General features: G+C 37.5%; 1 protein-coding gene across 1 annotated transcript in view; it reads right to left on the bottom strand.

Moving 5' to 3' along the window:
- LOC113225192 (dynein heavy chain 6, axonemal-like) overlaps positions 1-26,818 on the bottom strand; it is a 125,553-nt gene that overhangs the window by 60,136 nt on the left and 38,599 nt on the right. Inside the window, exons 5-11 of the mRNA XM_026456430.2 lie at positions 17,893-18,160; positions 14,996-15,130; positions 14,753-14,906; positions 13,981-14,110; positions 12,347-12,515; positions 9,352-9,468; positions 4,966-5,166 (exon numbers count right to left, since the gene is read on the bottom strand). Coding sequence (XP_026312215.1) covers positions 4,966-5,166; positions 9,352-9,468; positions 12,347-12,515; positions 13,981-14,110; positions 14,753-14,906; positions 14,996-15,130; positions 17,893-18,160 — 1,174 coding nt within the window. The remainder of the gene's footprint in view (positions 1-4,965; positions 5,167-9,351; positions 9,469-12,346; positions 12,516-13,980; positions 14,111-14,752; positions 14,907-14,995; positions 15,131-17,892; positions 18,161-26,818) is intronic.

Raw genomic sequence — 26,818 nt, 5'->3', positions numbered from 1 at the left:
ACAAACTACACATTTGACAAAGGTCTAATATCCATAATCTATTAAAAACTTAAATCAACAAGCAAAAAAACAAATGACCTCATCAAAAAATGGGCAAAATACATGAATAGACACTTCTCAAAAGAAGACATACAAGCAGCCAGCAAACATATGAAAAAATGCTAATTATAACTAATCATCAGAGAAATGCAAATCAAAACCATGATGAGATGCCATCTCACACAAGGCAGAATGGCTATTATAAAAGCTAATAAATAGCAGTTATTTCTCCATACCTAGGGAGGCTATGGAGAAAAGGGAATGCTTATACACAATTAGTGGGAATGTAAATTAGTTCATCCACTATGGAAAGCAGTTTGGAGATTTCTCAAAGAACTTAAAACAGAGCTACCATTTGACCCAGCAATCCCATTATTGGGTATGTACATGTATTAGTCTGTTCTCACACTGCTAATAAAGACATACCCAAGACTAAGTACTTTATAAACAAAAAGAGGTTTAATGGACTCATAGTTCCACTTGGCTGGGGAGGCCTCACAATCATGGCAGAAGGCAGAGGAGGAGCAAAGGTGCATCTTAAGTGGTAGCAGGCAAGAGATAATGTGCAGGGGAACTGTCCTTTATGAAACCATCAGATCTCATGAGACTTATTCACTATCACGAGAACAGCACGGGAAAACCTGCTCCCATGATTCAATTACCTCCTACTAGGTCCCTCACATTACACTTGGGGATTATGGAAGCTACAATTCAAGATAAGATTTGGGTGGAACGCAGCGAAACCATATCAATACCCAAAGGAAAATATATCATTCTACCAAAAAGAAGCCAGTCCTCAAATAAAACCTTCATCATTGAGACTCTAATGAGCTTCCCTGCTAGGTGATATTTCATTTGTGTTGTCAAAATCCACTGCTGGAGGAATTAAGTGCCTCCTGTGTGACTCCACTGGAGAGGACTCTTGGAAGCTGTGCCTGGTTTCCTCTGAACTTTATCTCATGTGCCTTTTCCATTTGTTAATTTTGTTTTATATCCTTACACCGTAATACATCATAGCCATGAGTAAAATTATACACTGAGTCCTGTGAGGTCTCTTAGCAAATCATAGCATCTGGCATTAAGGATCCCTGACTCATAGGATCACAAGCCCATTTTCTTATTGTTTACATTTGCCCCTACAACATTGAGCATCTTTTCTTTTTTAACCTTTCTGAATCATTTTGTTTTTTATTTCTCTCTTGTATCCAGAATATTGTTTTGTCTTGTCTTGGGAGCCAAATTGAAAATCTTTTTCTTTTAATAGATGAATTGAGCTCATTTATATTCATCACATTACTGATATATTTGGTCCCAACTTGGTCATATTATTTTCTATGTGTCTTATGGTTGTATGTGTGCTTCTTTCTTTCTTTCTCTGAGTGACAATATATTTCTTAAAAATACCATTAGTCACTTGTTTCCTTATTAACCTTTCATACTTTGATTTGTTGGTTTTTACTGATACTCTTTAACTCCAGCCTATTAACTGTACATTAATCAATAACCTTATTCTACTTTTCTCTTATTCTCTTCCTTCTCTATTTTTAAAGTTGCACTATTTTGACTTCAATAGAACATACATTTATATACTAGCTTCCCATTCTTGTCTCTATCTTTTTTTTAAGGCTCATATAGATCTACAATTAAATATGTTAAATGTTCCCTATCAGCATCAGCTTTTTTCCCCCAAAGTTATTTCTTAGCTGGATAAAGCTCATCGTGTAGTAGATTTGTAATGAGTACCAAATTCCCTGGGTTCTTGCATGTTGAAAACTATTTTTGTATAGCCTTGATACTTAAAATACTAGCTTGGCTAGATAAAATTCTTGATGCATATTTTCTTTCCATGGGGTTTTTTTTTTTTTTAAATTGCTCCTCCATTATTGCCTTACTTCTTATGTTGTTTTTGAGAAGTCTGATGCTAGTCTACTTCTCTTGTCTCTGTAAGACCTGCAGAAAAATTCTTTAGCCTTAAAATCTAATAATTTTAAAAGGCTATATCTCAGAGTTGATTGTTGTGGGTAATTTTCCAAGGAACTCTGTAGGCCCTTTCAATATATACATTCAAATTTTCTTTTCCTGAACTACAGTTATAAATAAATGTTTGCTGTATCCTCTTCTTTTGTTTTTCTTTTACAGACACATCAACTATATGTATGTTATTTCTTCTTTGCCTGTCTTCCATTATAATTATTTTCTCTCTGAACCACTTTACTGATTTCTCTATCTTATTTTCATTCATTCTCTTGGTTGTTTTCTTATCTTTCTTCTATGCTCATTACTTTGGTTTCCCATCATTCTTCTAGTCATGTTAAACTTTTGACCTTATTCTCCTTTGAGCACTGTGTAATTTAGTCTTCATTTCTGAGATGATTTTGTCTTTTTCCCCTTCCATTTATATTTTTAAATTTTAATTTTTAATTCATTGTGGCTTTCTGTATATTTGAGTACTTCTTTGAGACTATTTACTTCAGTGTGTAGTGTTGTTTTTGCTTCATGGTTGTTAGTAGACTTGCATGTAATCTATTTTAATTTCTTTAGCTCAGGGATTAGGTGAGTTGTAAGATTTTTAGTTCAAGAGCATTCTGTTCTGTCAGTGGAGCAAAATGAAATATGTTTTATTTTATTTTATGGTGACAGGAAAAGAGTTGGATACACTCTCATTTATTTGATTGTTTCTTGAGACACAGTCTTGCTCTGCTCCCCAGGCCGGAGTGCAGTGGCATGATCTTGGCTCACTACAGCCTTTGCTTCTGGAGCTCAAGTAATCTTCCCACCTCAGCCTCCCAAGTAGGTTCTTTTTTGTTTTACAGAACTTACATTTTCAGTAGTTGCTTCATTTTCTCTGCACCATCCAATGTTCACATAATGCCTCATCTTCTTTAGAAATTTTTAAAACTTTTTAATTTTTATTTTTAACCTTATTTCCTCCCCCAGAACTAAAGGCATCTTGAGTAGCCTTCACTTTTAAGTCTCCTTCCTGTAGTCAGTCCTCTGATACACCAGGACTTTTTAAAATCATTTTTGCATGTAGGATAGGCTTCTTTCTGGCTGTGACTTTAGATTAACCTCAGCTTCTTAGATTAACTGCTAGCTCCTTGCTTCTCTCTTTTGTAGATTTCCCAAGGACTGGCCTCACTGTCTGCAAAGGCTGTGGCAGGAGCATGAGGAAGAAAGGTCATTGGTATATGTGTTTATTTTTCTACTCAGAGGTAATTTGACACTTGGGTATTCTCTTTATTTCAGTTACTTCCTAAGGGCATAAATTTTGTTTAGTTTTATTTCTTTTTCTTGTAGGTTCTTACTAATTTTGGAAGATATGTGGGTGATTCATATTTAGACAGTTGCCATTATTCTTGGCTCTCTGAATTGAAAATATAACTTTTAATTACAAATGTTATAGTCATAATATAAAAAAAAATTGTCTAAGGGAGAGAAAGTTGATGAATCAGAAAACTATTTTGGTACCAGAAAATATGGTAGTTAGTAAATGAAATAAGGTTGTGGAATATCCTCCTTAGTATAAGTATTAATGCAAAAAACACAAAAACCTAGGATGAAATTTTAGAATTAGAACATACATGGAGTCAATTGGCAAAGTTAAAATTATGAAAGAGGCCAAACCAACATGGCAGGAGCTTATAACTTTTGAATTGATGATTTAAAATAATGTAGCTGAGAATAAGAATTCCACCATAAGCAGAGACAGTAGTAGATGGAAAACGTTGTTTGCTTTTAAAATCATACCATGACAGTTACAACCATATTTTGATGAATAAAGAGATTGAAACACTATGCTAATTTTAAGTTACATAGGAATGTATATATAATGGATATTTATGACTGACAAATGGATAAATTTTAAGTTTGGAAATTACGGTATCATTTTGGTGTCAAGAAGAAAAAGTATTTGCAGTATACTGAGGGCCGCATTCCTATTTTTCCACACAGGAGATTAGGTTACCCAGAAATGTAGGAGAGAAGCAAGTCAAGGAATAATGCTTGTTTCTTTACCTTCTCATGTCGATTACCTTGGTAAGTGTGCTTTTGAGTTTAAAAATTGGGACAACTAAGATAAAACTTTTATGTGTAGAATACTATTTTCAAAGTCTTCAAGCATGCTTTAGTTAGTGCTTGCATTTGAGTGGCTATGGATAGATGCCATTATATTTATTTTCTAAAGGGCCCCAAATAGTGAAACACCATGTTTTTGTTTTGATAAAACATTAAACATGTAATGAAAAAATGACTTTAGTAAAAGACATTGTGTTGGCTGGTGAGTAACCCTGGCTCTGACTGTGTTTCAGCATCCTCAACAGTCAGGATTACTTTCTCAAAAACACGTGCACATGGGTCGCTAATGGTAAGTAACAGTAACTGTTTCTCCAGATATTTTAATGCCTTTTTTTTTCTTTTTTTTTTTAGGTGGAGTCTCACTCTGTCGCGCAGGCTGGAGTGCAGTGGCTGGAGTGCAGTGGCGTGATCTCGGCTCACTACAAGTTCGCCTTCCAGGTTCACGCCATTCTCCTACCTCAGCTTCCCAAGTAGCTGGGACTACAGGCACCTGCCACCACACCTGGCTAATTTTTTGTATTTCTTAGTAAAGATGGAGTTTCACCGTGTTAGCCAGGATGGTCTCTATCTCCTGACCTCGTGATCTGCCTGCCTCAGCCTCCCAAAGTGCTGGGATTACAGGTGTAAACCACTATGCTGGGCCCTATTTTAATGCTTTTAAAAAATTATTTCATGCTCAACAGGACAATTTCTAGAGAACAAATATCATTTTCAAATTTTACCATTTAGAGATTAGGCACATGACAATTTTCACATCAGAACATTTAGAGATACGAAAGAAAAAAATATATATTACTTAATTTCATAAAAATTGAGAATATTATAAAATAGTTTTAGTCAGAGTAAACATACCTTTATTTGAGAAATAACTGTGTGAAAATTCTTATCATCCTCGAATACTGCTGCTAAACTTGGCCCAGTTCCACAGGTTTTTTCTTCAAGTTTGTTGTTAATATAAGGGCTGGTGAAAGCATCAAAATACGAATCAGGCACGAGATTAGGAACTGATAACACAGTGTTTTGACAATGATTAACTGCACCCAAAATACCATCCTGTCAACGAGAAAGGCATAAATATAAATATAAATGCGCATGTTTATAAATTCTTTTGAATTTTATGAAATGCTAAAATAAATAAGAACTTATTCAACTAGGCTGGGTATTGTGCTGATTCTGAGTGTACGACAAATCAAAAGACATGGCCCTACCTTCAGGACACGTTTTCTAATTGAGAGAGACAAAAAAATTGCAACACATGGTGATGAGTTCTACATTTGAAGTGCGAACAAAACACTAGCAGGTCACAATGGAAGGAAAGCCAAGGAAGTCTATGGGAAAATTTAAAGGGAGGGTTAAAAGTTTATATTCTTTGGGTAGTAGTTTATATTCCAGAAAGCTAATCTATGGGAAAAATAGAAATGTAAACAAAGATTTGTGTGCAAGGACAATCACTGCAGTATTTCTTGTATTAATAACTAATCAGAGAAATACTTAAGTGTTCAAAAGTAGAAGTATAGTTATATAAGTTCTGGTGCCTTTATACAATGGAAAATTACATATCCTTACAAAATGGCGTCTCCCAAAAATAATTAATGACATGAGAAAAAGCTTATGATATAATGTTAAGTTTGAATAAAAGAGAGTGAGCAGGATATAAAACTGGTATATAATATTATCTCAATGTAAATATGTATCCATATCTATCTCTGTAGATAACCTCATGGTAAGTTATGTATGTCAGTATATCAGTATGCACTAAGACAAGACTGGACAGAAGCATATAAAAATGTTAACGGGTTTTTATTTTTGGTACATAATATTATCGATTATTTTAATAATTTTTTCCTGTGTTTTTCAAAGTCTCTTCAATGAGCATGTTTAGTTTGTAATTTAAAATAAATATAAAGTCTAATTAGAGAAAATGAGATAAAGAAAACGTAAGTCTTTAAATGAGTCTCAAAAGATGAAGAGGAGCTTGTCAAGTGTATCAGACAACAGTATAATCCTTGCTAAGTCATTGCGTATGGGACCCAAAGGGGCAGGCAGGTGAGTCATTTAGGTACTGGAGCATCAGCACTGCAGTGCAGCAAGAGGATACTCTGCAGATGCAGTCAGCCCCTTCATGAAAGGCCTTGTGCACGATGCCAGTGTTAGCCCATGGGCCAGCAATCCCCAAACTGTGATCGGGGACTACCCAGAAGATAAAGGGTCCCAACTTCCAAGGTAAATTTGAGAAGAAATCTTGAGTTACACGAAGTTAAACAGGAATTTTCTCAGGACCTGCTAAACAGGATTTTTTATATCTGTTAATATATAAATGTATATCACAACCCCCTTTCTCCTGGAATGCTTACCAACAACTCACAGAACATCTTGTGAAAGATGCTACTACAGGCAATGGAGAAATTTTAAGCAGGAAAGGGACATGATTAGATTTGCTTATGAGAATAATCTTGCTGTTAGCAATGTGGAAAATGGATTAGAAGGGAAAGAGGCAGGCAGATGAGAGCAGATTATTTCAGCAGGCCAGAAGAGAGATGATGAGGTCCCAATGGAGAAGAGTGGCAGAGTGGGTGCAACCATGGTTCAGCACACAAGAACTGATGACCTGATCTCAAGGAGGTAAGGGAGACTCTAGGGGAACTCCCAGATTGCTGGCTTGGGCATCTGGGCATCTAGGAGAACTGCCAGATTGCTGGCTTGGGCACCTTTCATTGAGATGGAGACAGGGAGGGAGGAGCAAGTTTTCAAAGAAATTGATAAGTTCAATTCATATTGGTGAATTGAAGTTAACTGTGGGACATTCAGGTGAAGATTTCCAGATGACCATGAGTGAGGCTTAAAAGAAAAGTATTGGATCTATAGATATAAAAGAGGCTCTTGGAAAGATGACTGAGAAGGAAAAAATGTTGCTACAGAAATAGAAACCAAAGGAGGAGTCTATTTCAATTAAACCAAAGGAGAAGTCTATTTCAATTAAACCAAAGGAGGAGTCTATTTCAATTAGCAGAAGCAGTAAACAGAATCAAATGCAATGGGAGGTTTGTCTCACACAGCAAGAAATATTAAAATTCAAAAGTATATATTGAATCAAGTATTAGGAAACCACAGGTAACCTAAGCAAGAGCAAAGTAAGAGATCATGACTTAGGTATATAATTTTCCTTTAGATTAATCTCTGTGTGTATGTGTGTTTGGAATCATTGGGAATGATTAAGGCTAATGACTAAAATTGTAGTGAAAAAATAGAAAATTTATGAACAATAGTCCTATTTATACTTCTATTGGCTGATTTTTGGGTTATATGAAATAAAATCTTATTTTGGTATGAATGGACAAGCATGCTAATTATTCCCAAAGTTTGGCCATGTATGTTTCATATGTAGAAGTTAAAAATACCCATGTGGGGAACAGGGTCCTGTAATAGGAAATGGGAAGGGTATTCAGTTTTTTGAGGCCCACCCCTTGGGGGTAAAAGACAGCCAGCTGCTTGTGAGAGAGCCTCCTTTTGTCATCTGCAGTCGAGGACACCTGCATCCCATGTGAAGGACATGAGTCTTGTGGCCAGGAGGGGACATGAGAGTCCAGTGCCTCTTGGCATGGGAGCTCCTGAGTGAGCTTCCAATCACAGGGACCTCAGTAGTCTGTTTGGCATTGTAAATGCCTTCAAACTGCCTATCCCAAAAATTACAGAATCATAGACTGCTGGAAGAGGAAGCAACGCTAGAACTCATATGCCTTCTCATCATACAAATGCAGAAACTGAACCCCAGAAGTGGTTTTCCCAAAGTCAAATAGCTTATTAATTGTAAAGCCAAGACTAAAATCTAGAGATCTTGATTACTAGTACTTTTGAATCAGAGTACAGCAGCTAACAACAGAAGATACAGACTTTGACTGGTTTACTAACCTATGCACCTATGCAAATATAGGAGGCAGAATTCTAAGATGACCCCCAAAATTCCTGCCCCTGTGTACACATGCTGTTCAATCCCTTCCTTTTGAGTGTGGGTGAGAGTTGTGAATATAATACGATGCCAGTCCCATGATTAGGTTACATGATGCGGCAAAGGTGGGGGGATATTGCAGGGGCCCAACTCAGTTGTTTTCAAGTTAGTCAAAAGTGATTATCCTTGATAGATGTGACTGAATCAAGTGAAAGCCCTTAAAAGAGGGATTGAGGCCTTCCTAAGAGAGTGGTACAGCCGGCCTTGAAGAAGTGAATAGCCATATTGTAAGCTGCTGAGAGAGTGGGCCACATGGCAAGGAACTAGAGATGGTTTCTAGGACCTAAGTAGGGTGGTCTTTGGCTGACACCCCTTAAGGAAATGGGGATCCCAGTTTTACAGTTGCTTACAGCTGAATTCTTCCAGCAGTCTGAGGGAAACCAAGACCTTGAAATAGAGGATAATCTGAGTAGCCAGTGAAGCTCCTGACTTACAGAAACTGAGATGTTTCATGGAGGATGTTTCCAACTGCTACCTTTGTGGTAACTTGTTACACTGCTATAGATAACTAAGACAACAAAATTCTCTAGGATCCAGCATACCTTTAAAAAGATTTCAAAAATGGTATTTACAGGCTGGGCATGGTGGTTCACACCTGCAATGCCAGCACTTTGGCAGGCAGAAGCAAGCGGATCATTGAGCCCAGGAGTTCAAGACCTGCCTGGCCATAATGGCAAAGACCCATCTCTAAAAAAAAAAAATAGCCAGGCCTGGTGGCACACACCTGTAGTCCCAGCTACTCAGGAGGCTGAGGTGGGAGGATTGCTTGGGCCTGGGAGGTTGAGGCTGCAGTGAGCTAAGATCACATCACTACATTCCAGCCTGGGTGACAGAGTGAGTCCCTGTTTCAAAAAAGAGAGAGAGAGAGGAAGGAAGGGAAGAAGGAAGGAAGGGAGGGAGGGAGGGAGGGAGGGAGGGGAAAAGGTATTCACAACAGAGCGATCTCTTGAGTTGTCCTTAAAGGGATCCCTATAGTCACTTTTAAATTTTGTATAGAATGTTTTCCTGTACCTTACAAAGCCTCTAATCTGACTCAAGTTAAAGATAATGTGCTAAACTTTTAGATAGTTTATATAGAGCTATAATGCTGTGACAAAACAATGCTTTCTCTCTTTCTCATGACCATCTTGGAGTAGTGACAACTGCAATTCTGACAACCAATTGACAGCAAAACAGCTGCTTCATTTTCCAAAAGGGTGCTTGCATGTGAGTAATACATGAAAAACACACACCAGAAAGTCTTCCAGAGAAGGCTCAAAGAGAAGTGACTGGACCGTCAACATTAGTTCTGTGAGAAACATAGGGATGAGAGATTCATCTTCTTCTTGCTTTTCCATCACAAGGGTCCCCTGAAATGAGTATATTTACAGTGTTATAAAGATACAAGTATCAAGGTCTAAACAAAAATAAAAAAACAAGGGACATGTAAACTGAAGTTTATATAATTAGCTGAATTCATAATCTTGGCATGCGGAAAGTGTTTCAGAGAATAATAAAGAACAGAAAGAAAAAAAGGCAAATATTGAAAGGCTACATAACAGTTTAAACCTTTTCTCCTTGTAAAACTACTACCAGCAAAATGGAAAGGTAAACAATAAACTAGGAAGACATATCAAAAATGTATACAGCAGATAAAAAGTTGATGATATTTTAATAAAACTATAGTTGATATACTTAATAGGACTATATGCCAATAATATATTAATGAATCCTTACATAGAAATATATTCAAATACATATATACTTAAGTAGAAAAATGGGCAAAGGACATAATCTGAGAATTCTTGAAAGCAAAATAGAAATGATGAATTCACCTCCTTATTCTTCTCTTCCTTAAAATAGTTTATTCAGTTAAAAACATTTGCAGAGAGTTTATGTTCGCCAGGCACAGTGCTGGGTATTTGTGTAATTCCCACACCAACCTTCTTAAACAGGTTCCATTATTGTTCCCGTAGGATGAAAATGGGATTTGGAGAAGGTAGAATGTTTCATCCAGATCATACTAGCTAGTAGGCGGCAGACCAGAATTCAAACCCTGATATTTCTGATTCCTAGACCCATGCCCTTATTCCTGCCCTGGGGTCATAATTACAAGAATACAAGATTTGAAGGCAGTGATATACCACTTTGTATATTACTGATGCAGATGAAAATGAATGGTAATATTATTTAGTATGCAGGTGGGTAAATGCTTATTCTTTTTTTTTTTTTGAGACGGAGTTTCACTCTTGTTGCCTAGGTTGGAATGCAATGAAGCGATCTCAGCTCACTGCAACCTCCGTCTCCTGGGTTCAAGCAATTCCCCTGCCTTAGCTTCCTGAGTAGCTGGGATTATAGGCACCCACCACCACGCCTGGCTAATTTTTGTATTTTTAGTAGAGACGGTGTTTTAGTATGTTGGCCAGGCTGGTCTCGAACTTCTGACCTCAGGTGATCCACCCGCCTGGGCCTCCCAAAGTGCTGGGACTACAAACATGAGCCACTATGCCTGGCCTAAATGCTCATTCTTAAACATTGCTGTAAATTGACAAAGCCTTCTGGAAAGTATATGTCAGTGTGTATGTATCAAAAGCCTTAAAAATGTGCATATTTCTGACTCAATTTCACATCTAGGAATTTTTTTCTAAGGGGAAAAATCTGAAATGTGTGAAAAATGCATAGACAAGGATACCCTTTAACATCATTATTTGAAATAGTGGGAATGTGATCAATAATTGAAAATTATTTACAAGAATTATAAATTTCTCTGTGAGAATATCATGTGGAAAAATAAATGGTGACTTGGGAAATATTTCATAATACTGTATTGCTAAGAGGAAAAAGCAAGGGATAAAGCAGTAAGGAAGTATAATATCTTTTTTTCCCTTTGAAGTAATTATCTTTGGGTAGCAAAGGTGCTTTTCTTTGTATATTTCTGTGTTTTCCTAATTTTGTCACTTAGCATAAATTACTTTTAGAATAGAAAAATAACTGTGACTTTTAAAATTTTGATACTATTTATAAAAAGGAGAAATTCAGAATAGGGGAGGAGAGAAAGCTATGAAAAGGAGTACGTGACTATGATTTAACTTTTGGAAGAAAGGGAAACTAAGGCTGAGAGCATCAGGTCTTATATAATTAGGTTTCTGTGGAGCAGGAGACTTAAGCTGTGAGGTAGGAGGTTTGATGAAATGAGATGAGCATGTTTTGCTCACCTTGATGAAATCAGGTGAGCATGTAGGTATTCTGGAAGGAAGCTATTAGTACTAAGGATGGAGCTAGGGCAAAACTTACTGGAAATTTGAATATGAGACAATATGATCTTTCTTTTAGCTATGCTGGAATGCACGAATTTGTACTACTTCATCCAAACTTCTCAAAGTACTCTGTGTCTTTAAGATCAACATCCTCATAAAAGGCCATTCCCTCAAAGCACAGTAATTTGCTTCTTTTCACCTCTAAACCATTGTTTACCTCTTTTATTTATATCACTTTTCCTGTTTCTGCCTGCCAGTTTATGCCCACAAGGAGCACTTATGTCCCCATGAACTATAAGCTTTGGGGGACAAAGATCCTATCTATGCTTTTCATGACTATCTACTCAACATCCAGCACAGGAATTGGCACAGAGTAGGTACTTAAGAAATATGTCAATGAACACATGAGTAAGCTTTAGCAAGTTCCTGTGACAGGAACTTTCTCTCAGTATGGTGGATTTTTACTCTATTATTAGATACTTGTTGATATGCTGATTTTCAGTCTGCCATTTCATGTGTATTGTAGGCTTTGATTATAACATGAAATACTCTATGCCCGGGGTCCCCAGCCTCCGGGCCATGGACCAGGTAGAGGTCCAGGCTGCGCAGCAGGAGGTGAGCAGAGGGTGAGCATTACTGCCTGAGTTCTGCCTCCCCTCAGATCAGTGGTGGCATTAGATTCTCATAGGAGCCCAAACCCTACTGTGAACTGTGCATGTGAGGAATCTAGGTTGCACGCTCCTTATGAGACTCTAACTAATGCCTGAGGATTTGAGGTGGAACAGTTTCATCCTGAAATCATCCCCCAGAGTCTGCAGAAAAAATTGTCTTCCATGAAACTGGTCTCTGGTGTCCAAAATGTTGGGGGCCGCTGCTCTATGCATTTCTCTCTTTTTTTAGTGCACAGAAATTAGCATAATTCATACAGCATAGTTTGCGCTCCTCAATAAATGCGGACCAATAAAATATTCTTAATTTTGTGTGAGTATACCTTTTTATCAGGGACTTCAGGCTTCTCTTCAGTAATCCATTTCTGAATGACATCTGCTGAAGGTGTTCGTTTTAGCTTGTCAGTGAGATGGTTCAAAAGCGAATTAACAGCATTTACGGTTAAGACATGCAATATGTTCTCAATTAGATAGTCGTTTAGACGAATAAAGCTTGAAAAGAAAAAAACAAATACAACTTCAGTTTTTTATGTTCACTACATATTTTTGACAGTGCCTCTAAAGCAAATATTTAAAATGTAAAGTATCATAATTTCTCCTTGAATTTCCATTTAATTATACTACAATATCAGATATGTATTGTCCAGAAGAGTTGTTCTTATTTTTCCTTTTAAAACACAAATCTATTCAAATATGTAGCATTAATTCAGTTAGATGTTCTAACTCTTCAATAGAATATTTAATGAGTAATATAGCTGTTAGGGAAAATGCATCTAGTTTATCTAGCTAAAAGGGCCATAATTTTTTTAAAAGATGCTTTAAAGGAGAAATCAATGCATACAACATCTGTAACTTGCATTCTAATAGTAAAAGTGTAAAATTTTTGCTATTGAATAAATGTTGATGGCAATTGCTAACCCAAAGGTTTGAAGTTTATGTTTCCTTACTTGAGTGCTTACTTAGAATGCAGACTGAGTCAGCAAGACATTTAGAATAGTCCTATTCTGCCCACGTGGAGCTCTAAGGTCTCTAATACTTTTAGGCCCACTATGGTAGCCTCAGAGACTGATTCACTGATTTCTGTTGCTACACAGATATTTTCATATATAAACTGAGATACAGTTAAGATGTATTACATAATTGCAAAAGTTGGATTAAGTCTGTGAGGGCTGAATAACAATAATCAGTACTTTATAGTTTCAAAGACATGAGATTTTAGAATGATGGGAAATCCAAATTCTGGAACAGTCAAGGTCAAGATCCAGTTGGGTAAGCAGGTGTCAGAGCTAGTGCGAATGAGAGTCCCCTGGTGAGGTCCTAGGAGGGATATTTCTCTCTCTGGCTCCCAGTGGTAAATCCCATTTTAGGGATTGGGTGCACCTTTGTGAAGTTATGCAGCTGCCTATAGTTCTTTTGTGACCAAAAAGATGGAGCACGTCCTCCAGGCCCACTTGAGGAGGTCCATAAATCTGTGTTCCTGATTTCTCCCTGCCACAGCCTGCTATACTGCGAGTCTCCATGCCCAGGCTGGGCCAGAGGGAAACAAAGCCAGAGAGATCAAAGAGGAGCTCTTGGCCTTGGCCTCATGCTCTGTCTCTATCAGCTCACAGTCCCAGAGCTGCTTTGGTTGGTGGCAGTTTGAAGAGGGGGTCTTCTGGGCTGTGCATTCAGGTTACCATGTCCCACAAATTTCTCATCACCATTCATGAACAATGTGGTGAAGGGTTCCATTTTTTTTTCCAAGTGAGACATCACTTAGGTCCTAGAAAAGATTCTACTTTTCATTTTAATTTTTTATTGTGTGTACTTCAGGTATACAACACGATGCTTTGATATACATAGTGATATGATTACTCCAATTATGCAAATTAACATACTCATCACTTTCTGGGGTTTAATTTTTAATGAAGCTTAAGATGGATACTACAATTTTTCTTGAAAATGAGAATAGTCTTACCACGTCAGCCTCATGCAATGATGCCTTTTGCTGGCCTGCTCTGTATACGTCATTTTCTCAGAGTCTCCATAAGTGGGCAACTCATATGGCGTATTAATGAAACTTATACTGCTCTGCATTTTATGATAATCTAAGAATAACAGAAGGCACAACAACAAGTGTACTTGTATAAAAGTTCCATCTCTTTCAATATGATTCAAAGAAAAGATAAATAAAATTCAAAAACAACAAAATATTTTGGTACATGAAGCATTTCAAACCTGCAAAACAGCCCCATTATCCAAAATAAATTTACATCAAAGGATTTCAATTCAACAAGATTGTAGACAGTTTACTGACATTCTCATTAACAGGATTTGATCTGTATATTATGCTACCTCTTTCCTAGGAACAGCTTTACCCTCCTTTTCTACCTATTATTTAGTCATCCTTTATAGTACATGCCAACCGAGTCAATCCTAAGGTCAATCCAGTCCCTTAATTTTAACAAACCTATTGTATGTGCTAGTAGACTGGACGTACCTTTAAGCAGAGAGATGCTAAGTCCACTCTAAAGTGCTTATTAATCAAGATTCTGTATCCAGTTTAGAAATACTATATACAAACAGGAGTAATGGGAGAAACATGCAGTATTTTCTATTTCCCTCCCTTCCACAAAATATATTACATTTATAACATCCATCAAATGTTTGGAACAATTCAAACATAGAATCATTATTTAAACTTAAGAAAAGTAAAATTAAAAAGGGCTGAAATTTTAGAAAGCCACTACCTCTGATATATTGAGGTTCTTTCCCCTTCATACCCTCAAAAGGTCCAAAAGGACAGTCATCAGGAACAAATCCTGCAGCACGCAAAGCAAATCGACAAGCCTTCCTGACTACATATTTTGCCTCGTTTCGAAATTCTCCCAGGCGTTCTGTCACCTAGATATTGTTGAATATGTACAGTTAGTGACACTGAAGCATCAAAAATAGGGAAAAAAGCTTTGATTCTTATAGATAAAATTTGTTACCTCTGCTAGCCATATGACTTGTGCGGCCTTAAATTCCTGCAGGGTGTACGTGTGACACTTTTCAATATAACAAAGTCCCATAAAACTCAAATAATAACACAATTCATTTATTTTAAGAAGAGCTGGTTGCAAATGCTGAATGAAAATAGGAATTTATTATTTAGTAAAAATATTCTGTACTTTAAAAGTATAAACATTCAAAAAGCAAGAATGGTTATTAAGGATAATAAACACTTCTGTGTGTGAACTTTTGCTACAATTATAAAACGCATATGTTAAAAGATCACCTCTATAACTCTTTTCTAAAAGTATTCCTTGAATTATCAGATTTAATTTGTCTGAATTCCTTTCTTTTGATTTTGAAAACACATACATGTCTTTCAGCTATTTAAGGAATACGGCAAGTGACTTAAGGAATTGAGGGCAAGTAATAGAAAACTGGGTGTTACCTTAAGTACTTTACAATGTCCAGTCATAATGATAATGGAAAGGCCCATCTATTAAGAGGTTAGGACACAGAAGAAAGTCAAATTTCACATTAAATTGTTATTGGGTAACAAGTTGCTTTGGAAAACTGCTTCATGTTTCCTCAAAAGATTAAACATAAAGTTGCTAATGACCCAGCAATTCCGCTCTTACATACGTGCCAAAGAAAAATGAAAACATATGTCTAGACAAAAACTTGTACATGCATGCTCATAGCAGCATTATTCACAATAGATAAAAAGTGGAAACAATCCAAATATCCATCAATAGATGGACAAATAAAATAGGCATATCCAATATAATTTGCCAACTTTTAAAAATGCTATGCTACAACATAGAAGAAGAACCTTGAAAACATTATGTTAAATAAACAAATGTCAGTTATAAAGGACTACATACGATCCTTGTGTATCCTCGGGTTCCACAGTCATGGATTCAACCAACTGTAGATTAAAAATGTAGTAGGGTATACAATGCTTGTGTCCATATTAAAGATGAATAGACTTTTTTGGGTCATTATTTTCTAAACAATATAGTGTAACAACAATTTACATAGCATTTACGTTGTATTAAGTATTAAAAGTAATTTAGAGATGACAAAGTATATAGGAGGATGTTTGTAGGTTATATGCAAATACTATGCCATTTTATATAAGGGACTTGAGCATCCGTGGATTTTTGGTATTTGCTGGGGTGGTCCTGGAACCAGTCCCCCAAGACACTGAGAGCCAAGTGTATTGTATGATTCCATTTATGTGAAATCTACAGAACAGGCCAAACTATGGAGATAGAAAGTAGATTAGCGGTTGCCTATAATTGGGGGAAGGGACAGGAAAGTCAGAAAGAAATAGAGTGACCACTAAAGGGTAATGAGGTTTCCTTTGGAGTGATGCATATATTCTAAGATTGACTGTGGTAATGGTTGATCAATTCTGTGAATATACTAAAAATAACAGAATTGCGTACTTCCCATGTGTGAATTGTATAGTATGTAAATTATATATCAAAACTGTTATAAGGAAATGATGTAGGCACAGGTGCCAACAAAATTGGTTATTTAAAAAAAAATCATAAAAAGAAAACAAGGACAACTCAGTATGTCTCCCTTCAACCTTGTCTAGGGGAATCAGCCCTAGTTAACTAATTATAAATATAGACTAGTGATAAGTGTGTGGGTGATTATAGCATTTAATACATATTTAAATGACTGCAATGATTCTGTTATTTAGGCCAATCCTTGCTTAAAAGGATGAGAGCTTTCTAGTCTGCTGGGACTAAATTTAAGAGAAGATACTATAAAGGCTGAAACACCACTGGTGTGAATGACGGACACAGAATGAAAACTCTCAGCACAATAAGAGAACATGCCTCGAGGATTGATAGAAGTAATTTCAAAGACAAATTAAGAATGAACTATTTTACATACCTAGCAACACATATATGATATATGTAGTGTGCAAGACATGGTAAAAGATGAAAGATGGTAAAATAACTTCAAATGACTGATGGATCCTTAATGAAATTTGAGTTTCATGTCAAGAAGGACTGGAATAGTTTTTCACAACTCAGAATGCACAGTGGAATGGATGACTTGAGATAGTCCATCTTATATATTTGTCTTGTACTAATGTTTATGTTAGCCAGAGACCTTGAATGTTTCCCTATTGTGTGACTGGCATGTTGATAATAGTCTTTCATATTACCATATGCAAAGTGAAGGAAATGACTAGTAAAAAGCAAACTTGAGATACTGTCACAGAAATAGACAGCTGAGGACCAGAACTCTGAGTGTGACGGTAATGATGATTGCAGTTTATTCCTAGGGGCCAAAAAGGAAACTTCTAATGCAAGTTGAAATTCAACAGATAGAAATTTTAAATATGGTCACACATTTTTTCACAGTTTTGTTTTCATGATTGCCCCGTTGTCCAAAGTAAATATTAAAAATTTTCCTACTGTATGAATCCATTGTAAAGGAAACATATGATATATTGGGAGCTACTGACCCATGAAAACAAGGCGCTAACTTATTTTGGACTCTAAAGTCTAGAGTGTCTCAAAGATGAGGAGAGGTAATAGAGGCTACCAGCCTACTCTGCTCAAAATGACATAAAACTTTCCTAATCAACAACAAAGGGGATCACAAATCCAAAAACTCTGAGGTGACTTCTAATCAAAAGGGACCTGTCCAACTCTCTTCTTATATTTTTGCATTTTGCAACCCTAGTTAAAATGTAGAAACACCCCTCGATTGCTAGACTCCTAAATGACAATACAGGATGAAAACTGGGAATTCTCTTAAGAATACAAAATATTTGATTTCAAGACCAGTCTATACCAACAGCTATAAAAAATTCACACTTTCTTTTTTTGTAAGTAATTATTTTAAAATATGAATGATAAATACATACAGGATTAACAATGAACAAGTTTTTTTGTAGAGATTTTCGACATCCGGTGATTTTCTTGGAGCGGACATTCTTCCTCCACACACTAAAAGCCTTCCATTTCCGGAACAGTGAAAATATGGGAATCTTAGTGAGTTCTCTGTGATATAGATATTCCTGTTCCCATCGATCAATTTCTATAAATTCAGCGTCTTCATTATAAATGTGTGTTACTGCCCTTTGGCTAATAGTATAGTAGTCATTTTTATTGATGTTCTCATAACTTACAACTCTATAAACAAATAAAAATTGGGACTAATAAATAAAGTATTCAATACAAAACGAAGCAATTGCATTACTTTTTTATTCTACAGAGATAAAACATTTCTGGAAAGCAAATATTATTTAAAGTTAAAAAATTCTAAACAACTACTTTCAGATTAAATACATTACTCCAGAAAATGAGTTAAACAAGTTGGGCTTATTATAAAGATTTCACAACTGTGGCAATATGCTTGATTATTTCAGTTACATGATTTTTACATTAAAATGAATTGACTATAAATTACTAAAATTTAATAGTGCTACATTAAAACTATCTGGAGCCAAATTTTTATCTATTAACTCTTCAGAAACTATTCAATATTGATAGCATAAAAGAATTTTACACTATCAAGTCAGGACAGAATTATGAGAAAGGTAAAAGTAAGCAAACATTAATTAGGTGAGATAAGAATCAAGACCAATATTATATGCCCAATTTATCACCAACAAAATATTTATTATTGATAAATTGTTTAGTTCATCATATCTCTCTTTCAACTGTTGTCATGGACATTTTTCAACTGTATGAGTAACAGAAAACTGATCAAGTAAAGAAAAGAAGCAAGAACAAAGTAAAAACAGAAGGATAGTAGAAAGAAATGAAGCAATGAAAATAGGGCTGATTCTCTAAAACTGCTTAAAATAAAATTTTTCCTACAGCAAAACGATATTCTCTGTAAGTTTAGTTAAATAATGCTGAAATACTGAATGCAAGAAATATTCAGTAATAGAACAAGTGTGAAATATGATATAGCACCTTATTAAAATATATTTAGGAATTTAGGAAAATAACATTTTTCTAAAATGTTTCTGTTAGGAGAGCTTAGTAAAACAAGATAAAGGTTAAGGGCAAAAACAAAGCCCTAAATTATTTCTGTGTTAAAACTATGCAAAAATTACATGTACTACAGAGAAATTAGACAGGAACACTCCAGTGAAAATCAGCTGTCTTCCACATCTTTCAGTTCTTGGCTCTACATTCTGAACCTGGAGTCCATGGTCCTATTTATTTTATTTTATTTCTACTACTACTATTATTACGATTATCTTTGAGATGGAGTCTCACTCTGTTGCCCAGGATGGAATGCAGCCATGTGAACTCGGCTCACTGCAACCTCTTCCTCCTGGGTTCAAGAGATTCTCCTGCCTCAGTCTCTGGAGTAAGTGGAATTATAGGCGCCCGCCACCATGCCTGGCTAATTTTTGTATTTTCAGAGATAGGGTTTCACCATGTTGACCAGGCTAGTCTCAAACTGCTAACCTCAAGTGATCTCCCTGCCTCAGACTCCCAAAGTGTTGAGATCACAGGCGTGAGCCACCACGTCTGGGCTACGGCCCTTTAACACAGCTGTCAGGTTATTTGTGAAATCCTTGAAACTGTTTTATGGAAAATTCATGTATATATGTATGATCAGTTTTTAAGACACTGGAACAAAATTCTGTTTTGGGTCTGTTAATAAAAGAGTAAGAACCACTGGTATAAATCATTTTTAGTTTTTAATTTCTATTTTCATTTTAATAAAACTGAGTAACAAAAATATTTTTTAAATTATGGCACACGGGACGAGAATGAAAGCAAACCCAAACCAAGAACTGTTCATGTGAGCGTGCAAGGAGATATGGGGGGGCTGATGGTGCTGTGCGAAGTCGGAGAGGAATAGTCCCTCCAACTTCAGGGCTGCCACGGAAAACCTTCAACCTGCTCGGCTTTTACCTGATTCCACTATCTGACTTTTTGTCTGTGTTCTAATTACCTCAACTCAGAAATGTCTGGAAAAATGCCAGGTATTGCACAGGCCTGCTGAGGAATATGGAATACATTTTACATGTTTTTCCTTTTCTCATTGTCAATAGCTAAAGATATAATTAGGGTATTCTTGGGGTGATTCTCTCTAAATGTAAAACTTCAATTTGCCACTGAAATTGTAATCAACTCCAGATGTTTCATTAACATCAGGCATCAAAGCAATTTAAAAACAAGAATAAATTGCTGACCACGGCCCTGGTGCATGTCTGGAAAACTTGCTCTGTGCAATCTATCTGCTACTAATGGCCCTTCTAGAAGATGGTAGCTGTGGTCCATGATGTTGAATTCTAACTTGGCACTCAGTGTCACTTAGAAATTCTTTTTATTCATAGAAATTTATAGAAATTCTTTTTAAATCTCTTATCGCAGAACTTCATTCTTAAGCCCCCAAGTCTTTTCCTTCTTTACACATCTCTACTGCTCATTGAAAACTGAACACACGAGAGCCCTTTCAAAGGTTGGATCATCATCATCAAAATCATCTGGGGTGCTTATTAAGAATCCAGATTTCTGAGTCCAACGCAGAATCAGAACCTTTATGTATTCCAAGACTCAAAGATAGGGAGATGCCTGGGTGACTGCAATACACAATAATGTTTGTGAACCACCAAACTTTATTTCAAAACAAAAAAAATGTGAAGACAAGGCAAGCTCCCTCTCATATCTTCACTTGAAGTTCAACATACCATGTTTTTTCCACCTGATTGTTTCTCTCATGCTTTCCTCCAAATGGAGATGGAGAGGTTTCACCTCGCTTTTCTCTAACTCTCCCTAGTTTTTTTGTTTCTTTTCCTCCACATCTAAAAGTGTGCAGAATGTCCCTTTAGCATATAGAAAATCTTTTCTTGACCCTTCCACCTACTTAACTAAAATCCCACACTTTTCTTCTTCTTTTAAGTTTCCTTTATAATGGTGTGTGTCAATGGCCACATCCACCTTATCAATTCCTTCTTAGAGTTCCTGAAAAACGGTTTTGTTTCCTGCTACTCTAATGGAATTATTTTTCCAAAGATCAACAGGGACTTCCTTCAAGCCCAATCCAGTCTGTAGGTAGAAGGGGCCACAGGGTCAGGAAAAGATTTGCATAAAAGAGAGTGTATGCACATTTCTCTGTGATATTATTCTTAGACTTTCCAGTTCATTACTGAGAGGTCATCTCCCAGATCTACTCCTTGGACTGGCGTGTTTTGCTCTACATGCTCTGCCTAAAGTGTTTATCCATTTTAGCAGTTGAACCACAACTCCTATGATGATGACTGCCCCCTCAGCATTTCGTAGCACTCAGGATCAAACTTCAGCTGCCTCCTAGAGTGTGGTTTTGGATGTTTGTTCCACTAAGACCTTTCTTTGAGGAGATAATCAGAAAAAGTAGGCTTCCTTTAAGAAACAAAAAGAAAACTTTTTAAAAATTCAAGTGTTATGTTATAAAATTCCTACTTTTCAGATAAAGAAGATGACTTTGAGGGCAGAGCAAGATGGCCGAATAGGAACAGCTCCAGTCTCCATCTCCCAGCACGAGCGACACAGAAGACCGGTGATTTCTGCATTTTCAACTGAGGTACTGGGGTCATCTCACTTGGGAGTGCCTGACAATCCGTGCTGGTCAGCTGCTGCAGCCTGACCAGCCAGAGCTGAAGCAGGGCGAGGCATCGCCTCACCTGGGAAGCGCAAGGGGGAAGGGAGTCCCTTTTCCAAGCCAGGGGAACTGAGACACACAACACCTGGAAAATCGGGTAACTCCCACCCCACTACTGCGCTGTAAGCACACCTGCACACCAGGAGAATATATCCCACACCTGGCCGGGAGGGTCCCACGCCCACGGAGCCTCCCTCCTTGCTAACACAGCAGTCTGCGGCAATCTAACGGCAAGGCAGCAGCAAGGCTGGGGGAGGGGCGCCCGCCATCACTGAGGCTTAAGTAGGTAAACAAAGCCGCTGGGAAGCTCGAACTGGGTGGAGCTCACAGCAGCTCAAGGACACCTGCCTGTCTCTGTAGACTCCGCCTCTGGGGACAGGGCACAGCTAAAGCAGCAGAGGCCTGTGCAGACGCAAACGACTCTGTCTGACAGCTTTGAAGAGAGCAGTGGATCTCCCAACACGGAGGTTGAGATCTGAGAAGGGGCAGACTGCCTGCTCAAGTGGGTCCCTGACCCCTGAGTAGCCTAACAGGGAGACATCCCCCACTAGGGGCAGTCTGACACCCCACACCTCACAGGGTGGGGGTGGACTACACCCCTGAGAGGAAGCTTCCAAAGCAAGAATCAGACAGGTACACTCGCTGTTCAGCAATATTCTATCTTCTGCAACCTCTGCTGCTGATACCCAGGCAAACAGGGTCTGGAGCGGACCTCAAGCAATCTCCAACAGACCTATAGCTGAGGGTCCTGACTGTCAGAAGGAAAACTATCAAACAGGAAGGACACCTATACCAAAACCCCATCAGTACGTCACCATCATCAAAGACCAGAGACAGATACAACCACAAAGATGGGGAAAAAGCAGGGCAGAAAAGCTGGAAATTCAAAAAATAAGAGCGCATCTCCCCCTGCAAAGGAGCACAGCCCATCGCCAGCAACGGATCAAAGCTGGTCAGAGAATGACTTTGATGAGATGAGAGAAGAAGGCTTCAGTCCATCAAACCTCTCAGAGCTAAAGGAGGAATTACGTACCCAGCACAAAGAAACTAAAAATCTTGAAAAAAGAGTGGAAGAATTGATAGCTAGAATAATTAATGCAGAGAAGGTCATAAACGAAATGACAGAGATGAAAACCATGACACAAGAAATACGTGAGAAATGCACAAGCTTCAGTAATCAACTCGATCAACTGGAAGAAAGAGTATCAGCAATTGAGGATCAAATGAATGAAATGAAGCGAGAAGAGAAACCAAAAGAAAAAAGAAGAAAAAGAAATGAACAAAGCCTGCAAGAAGTATGGGATTATGTAAAAAGACCAAATCTACGTCTGATTGGGGTGCCTGAAAGTGAGGGGGAAAATGGAACCAAATTGGAAAACACTCTTCAGGATATCATTCAGGAGAACTTCCCCAACCTAGTAGGGCAGGCCAACATTCAAATTCAGGAAATACAGAGAATGCCACAAAGATACTCCTCGAGAAGAGCAACTCCAAGACACATAATTGCCAGATTCACCAAAGTTGAAATGAAGGAAAAAATCTTAAAGGCAGCCAGAGAGAAAGTTCGGGTTACCCACAAAGGGAAGCCCATCAGACTCACAGCAGACTTCTCGGCAGAAACTCTACAAGCCAGAAGAGAGTGGGGGCCAATATTCAACATTCTTAAAGAAAAGAATTTTAAACCCAGAATTTCATATCCAGCCAAACTAAGTTTCATCAGTGAAGGAGAAATAAAATCCTTTACAGATAAGCAAATGCTTAGAGATTTTGTCACCACCAGGCCTGCCTTACAAGAGACCCTGAAGGAAGGCCTAAACATGGAAAGGAACAACCGGTACCAGCCATTGCAAAAACATGCCAAACTGTAAAGACCATTGAGGCTAGGAAGAAACTGCATCAACTAATGAGCAAAATAACCAGTTAATATCATAATGGCAGGATCAATTTTACACATAACAATATTAACCTTAAATGTAAATGGACTAAATGCTCCAATTAAAAGACACAGACTGGCAAACTGGATAAAGGGTCAAGACCCATCAGTCTGCTGTATTCAGGAGACCCATCTCACATGCAGAGACATACATAGGCTCAAAATAAAGGGATGGAGGAAGATCTACCAAGCAAATGGAGAACAAAAAAAAGCAGGGGTTGCAATCCTAGTCTCTGATAAAACAGACTTTAAGCCATCAAAGATCAAAAGAGACAAAGAAGGCCATTACATAATGGTAAAGGGATCAATTCAACAGGAAGAGCTAACTATCCTAAATATATATGCACCCAATACAGGAGCACCCAGATTCATAAAGCAAGTCCTTAGAGACTTACAAAGAGACTTAGACTCCCATACAATAATAATGGGAGACTTCAACACTTCACTGTCAACAGTAGACAGATCAACGAGACAGAAAGTTAACAAGGATATCCAGGAATTGAACTCATCTCTGCACCAAGCGGACCTAATAGACATCTGTAAAACTCTCCACCCCAAGTCAACAGAATATACATTCTTCTCAGCACCACATCACACTTATTCCAAAATTGACCACATAATTGGAAATAAAGCACTCCTCAGCAAATGTACAAGAACAGAAATTATAACAAACTGTCTCTCAGACCACAGTGCCATCAAACTAGAACTCAGGACTAAGAAACTCAATCAAAACCGCTCAACCACATGGAAACTGAACAACCTGCTCCTGAATGACTACTGGGTACATAATGAAATGAAAGCAGAAATAAAGATGTTCTTTGAAACCAATGAGAACAAAGATACAACATACCAGAATCTCTGGGACACATTTAAAGCAGTGTGTAGAGGGAAATTTATAGCACTGAATGCCCAAAAGAGAAAGCAGGAAAGATCTAAAATTGACACTCTAACATCACAATTAAAAGAACTAGAGAGGCAAGAGCAAATACATTCAAAAGCTAGCAGAAGGCAAAAAATAACTAAGATCAGAGCAGAACTGAAGGAGATAGAGATACAAAAAACCCTCCAAAAAATCAATGAATCCAGGAGTTGGTTTTTTGAAAAGATCAACAAAATTGACAGACTGCTAGCAAGACTAATAAAGAAGAAAAGAGAGAGGAATCAAATAGACGCAATAAAAAATGATAAAGGGGATATCACCACCGACCCCACAGAAATACAAACTACCATCAGAGAATACTATAAACACCTCTATGGAAATCAACTAGAAAATGTAGAAGAAATGGATAATTTCCTGGACACTTACACTCTCCCAAGACTAAACCAGGAAGAAGTTGAATCCCTGAATAGACCAATAGCAGGCTCTGAAATTGAGGCAACAATTAATAGCCTACCCACCAAAAAAAGTCCAGGACCAGATGGATTCACAGCTGAATTCTACCAGAGGTACAAGGAGGAGCTGGTACCATTCCTTCTGAAACTATTCCAATCAATAGAAAAAGAGGGAATCCTCCCTAACTCATTTTATGAGGCCAACATCATCCTGATACCAAAGCCTGGCAGAGACACAACAAAGAAAGAGAATTTTAGACCAACATCCCTGATGAACATTGATGCAAAAATCCTCTATAAAATACTGGCAAACCGGATTCAGCAGCACATCAAAAAGCTTATCCACCATGATCAAGTGGGCTTCATCCCTGGGATGCAAGGCTGGTTCAACATTCGCAAATCAATAAACGTAATCCAGCATATAAACAGAACCAAAGACAAGAACCACATGATTATCTCAATAGATGCAGAAAAGGCTTTTGACAAAATTCAACAGCCCTTCATGCTAAAAACGCTCAATAAATTCGGTATTGATGGAACGTACCTCAAAATAATAAGAGCTATTTATGACAAACCCACAGCCAATATCATACTGAATGGGCAAAAACTGGAAAAATTCCCTTTGAAAACTGGCACAAGACAGGGATGCCCTCTCTCACCACTCCTATTCAACACAGTGTTGGAAGTTCTGGCTAGGGCAATCAGGCAAGATAAAGAAATCAAGGGTATTCAGTTAGGAAAAGAAGAAGTCAAATTGTCCCTGTTTGCAGATGACATGATTGTATATTTAGAAAACCCCATCGTCTCAGCCCAAAATCTTCTTAAGCTGATAAGCAACTTCAGCAAAGTCTCAGGATACAAAATTAATGTGCAAAAATCACAAGCATTCTTATACACCATTAACAGACAAGCAGAGAGCCAAATCAGGAATGAACTTCCATTCACAATTGCTTCAAAGAATAAAATACCTAGGAATCCAACTTACAAGGGATGTAAAGGACCTCTTCAAGGAGAACTACAAACCACTGCTCAGTGAAATAAAAGAGGACACAAACAAATGGAAGAACATACCATGCTCATGGATAGGAAGAATCAATATCGTGAAAATGGCCATATGCCCAAGGTTATTTATAGATTCAATGCCATTCCCATCAAGCTACCAATGAGTTTCTTCACAGAATTGGATAAAACGGCTTTAAAGTTCATATGGAACCAAAAAAGAGCCCGCATTGCCAAGACAATCCTAAGTCAAAAGGACAAAGCTGGAGGCATCACGCTACCTGACTTCAAACTATACTACAAGGCTACAGTAACCAAAACAGCATGGTACTGGTACCAAAACAGAGATATAGACCAATGGAATAGAACAGAGTCCTCAGAAATAATACCACACATCTACAACCATCTGATCTTTGACAAACCTGAGAAAAACAAGAAATGGGGAAAGGATTCCCTATTTAATAAGTGGTGCTGGGAAAATTGTCTAGCCATAAGTAGAAAGCTGAAACTGGATCCTTTCCTTACTCCTTATACGAAGATTAATTCAAGATGGATTAGAGACTTAAATGTTAGACCTAATACCATAAAAACCCTAGAAGAAAATCTAGGTAGTACCATTCAGGACATAGGCATGGACAAGGACTTCATGTCTAAAACACCAAAAGCAACGGCAACAAAAGCCAAAATTGACAAATGGGATCTAATTAAACTAAAGAGCTTCTGCACAGCAAAAGAAACTACCATCAGAGTGAACAGGCAACCTACAGAATGGGAGAAAATTTTTGCAATCTACTCATCTGACAAAGGGCTAATATCCAGAATCTACAAAGAACTCAAACAAATATACAAGAAAAAAACAAACAACCCCATCAAAAAGTGGGGAAAGGATATGAACAGACATTTCTCAAAAGAAGACATT

Source organism: Piliocolobus tephrosceles, chromosome 15 (genome assembly GCF_002776525.5).
Source record: "Piliocolobus tephrosceles isolate RC106 chromosome 15, ASM277652v3, whole genome shotgun sequence".
Classification (NCBI taxonomy): domain Eukaryota; kingdom Metazoa; phylum Chordata; class Mammalia; order Primates; family Cercopithecidae; genus Piliocolobus; species Piliocolobus tephrosceles.
Note: the sequence above shows the minus strand (reverse complement) of the source record. Positions and strands in the feature narration are given on the sequence as shown.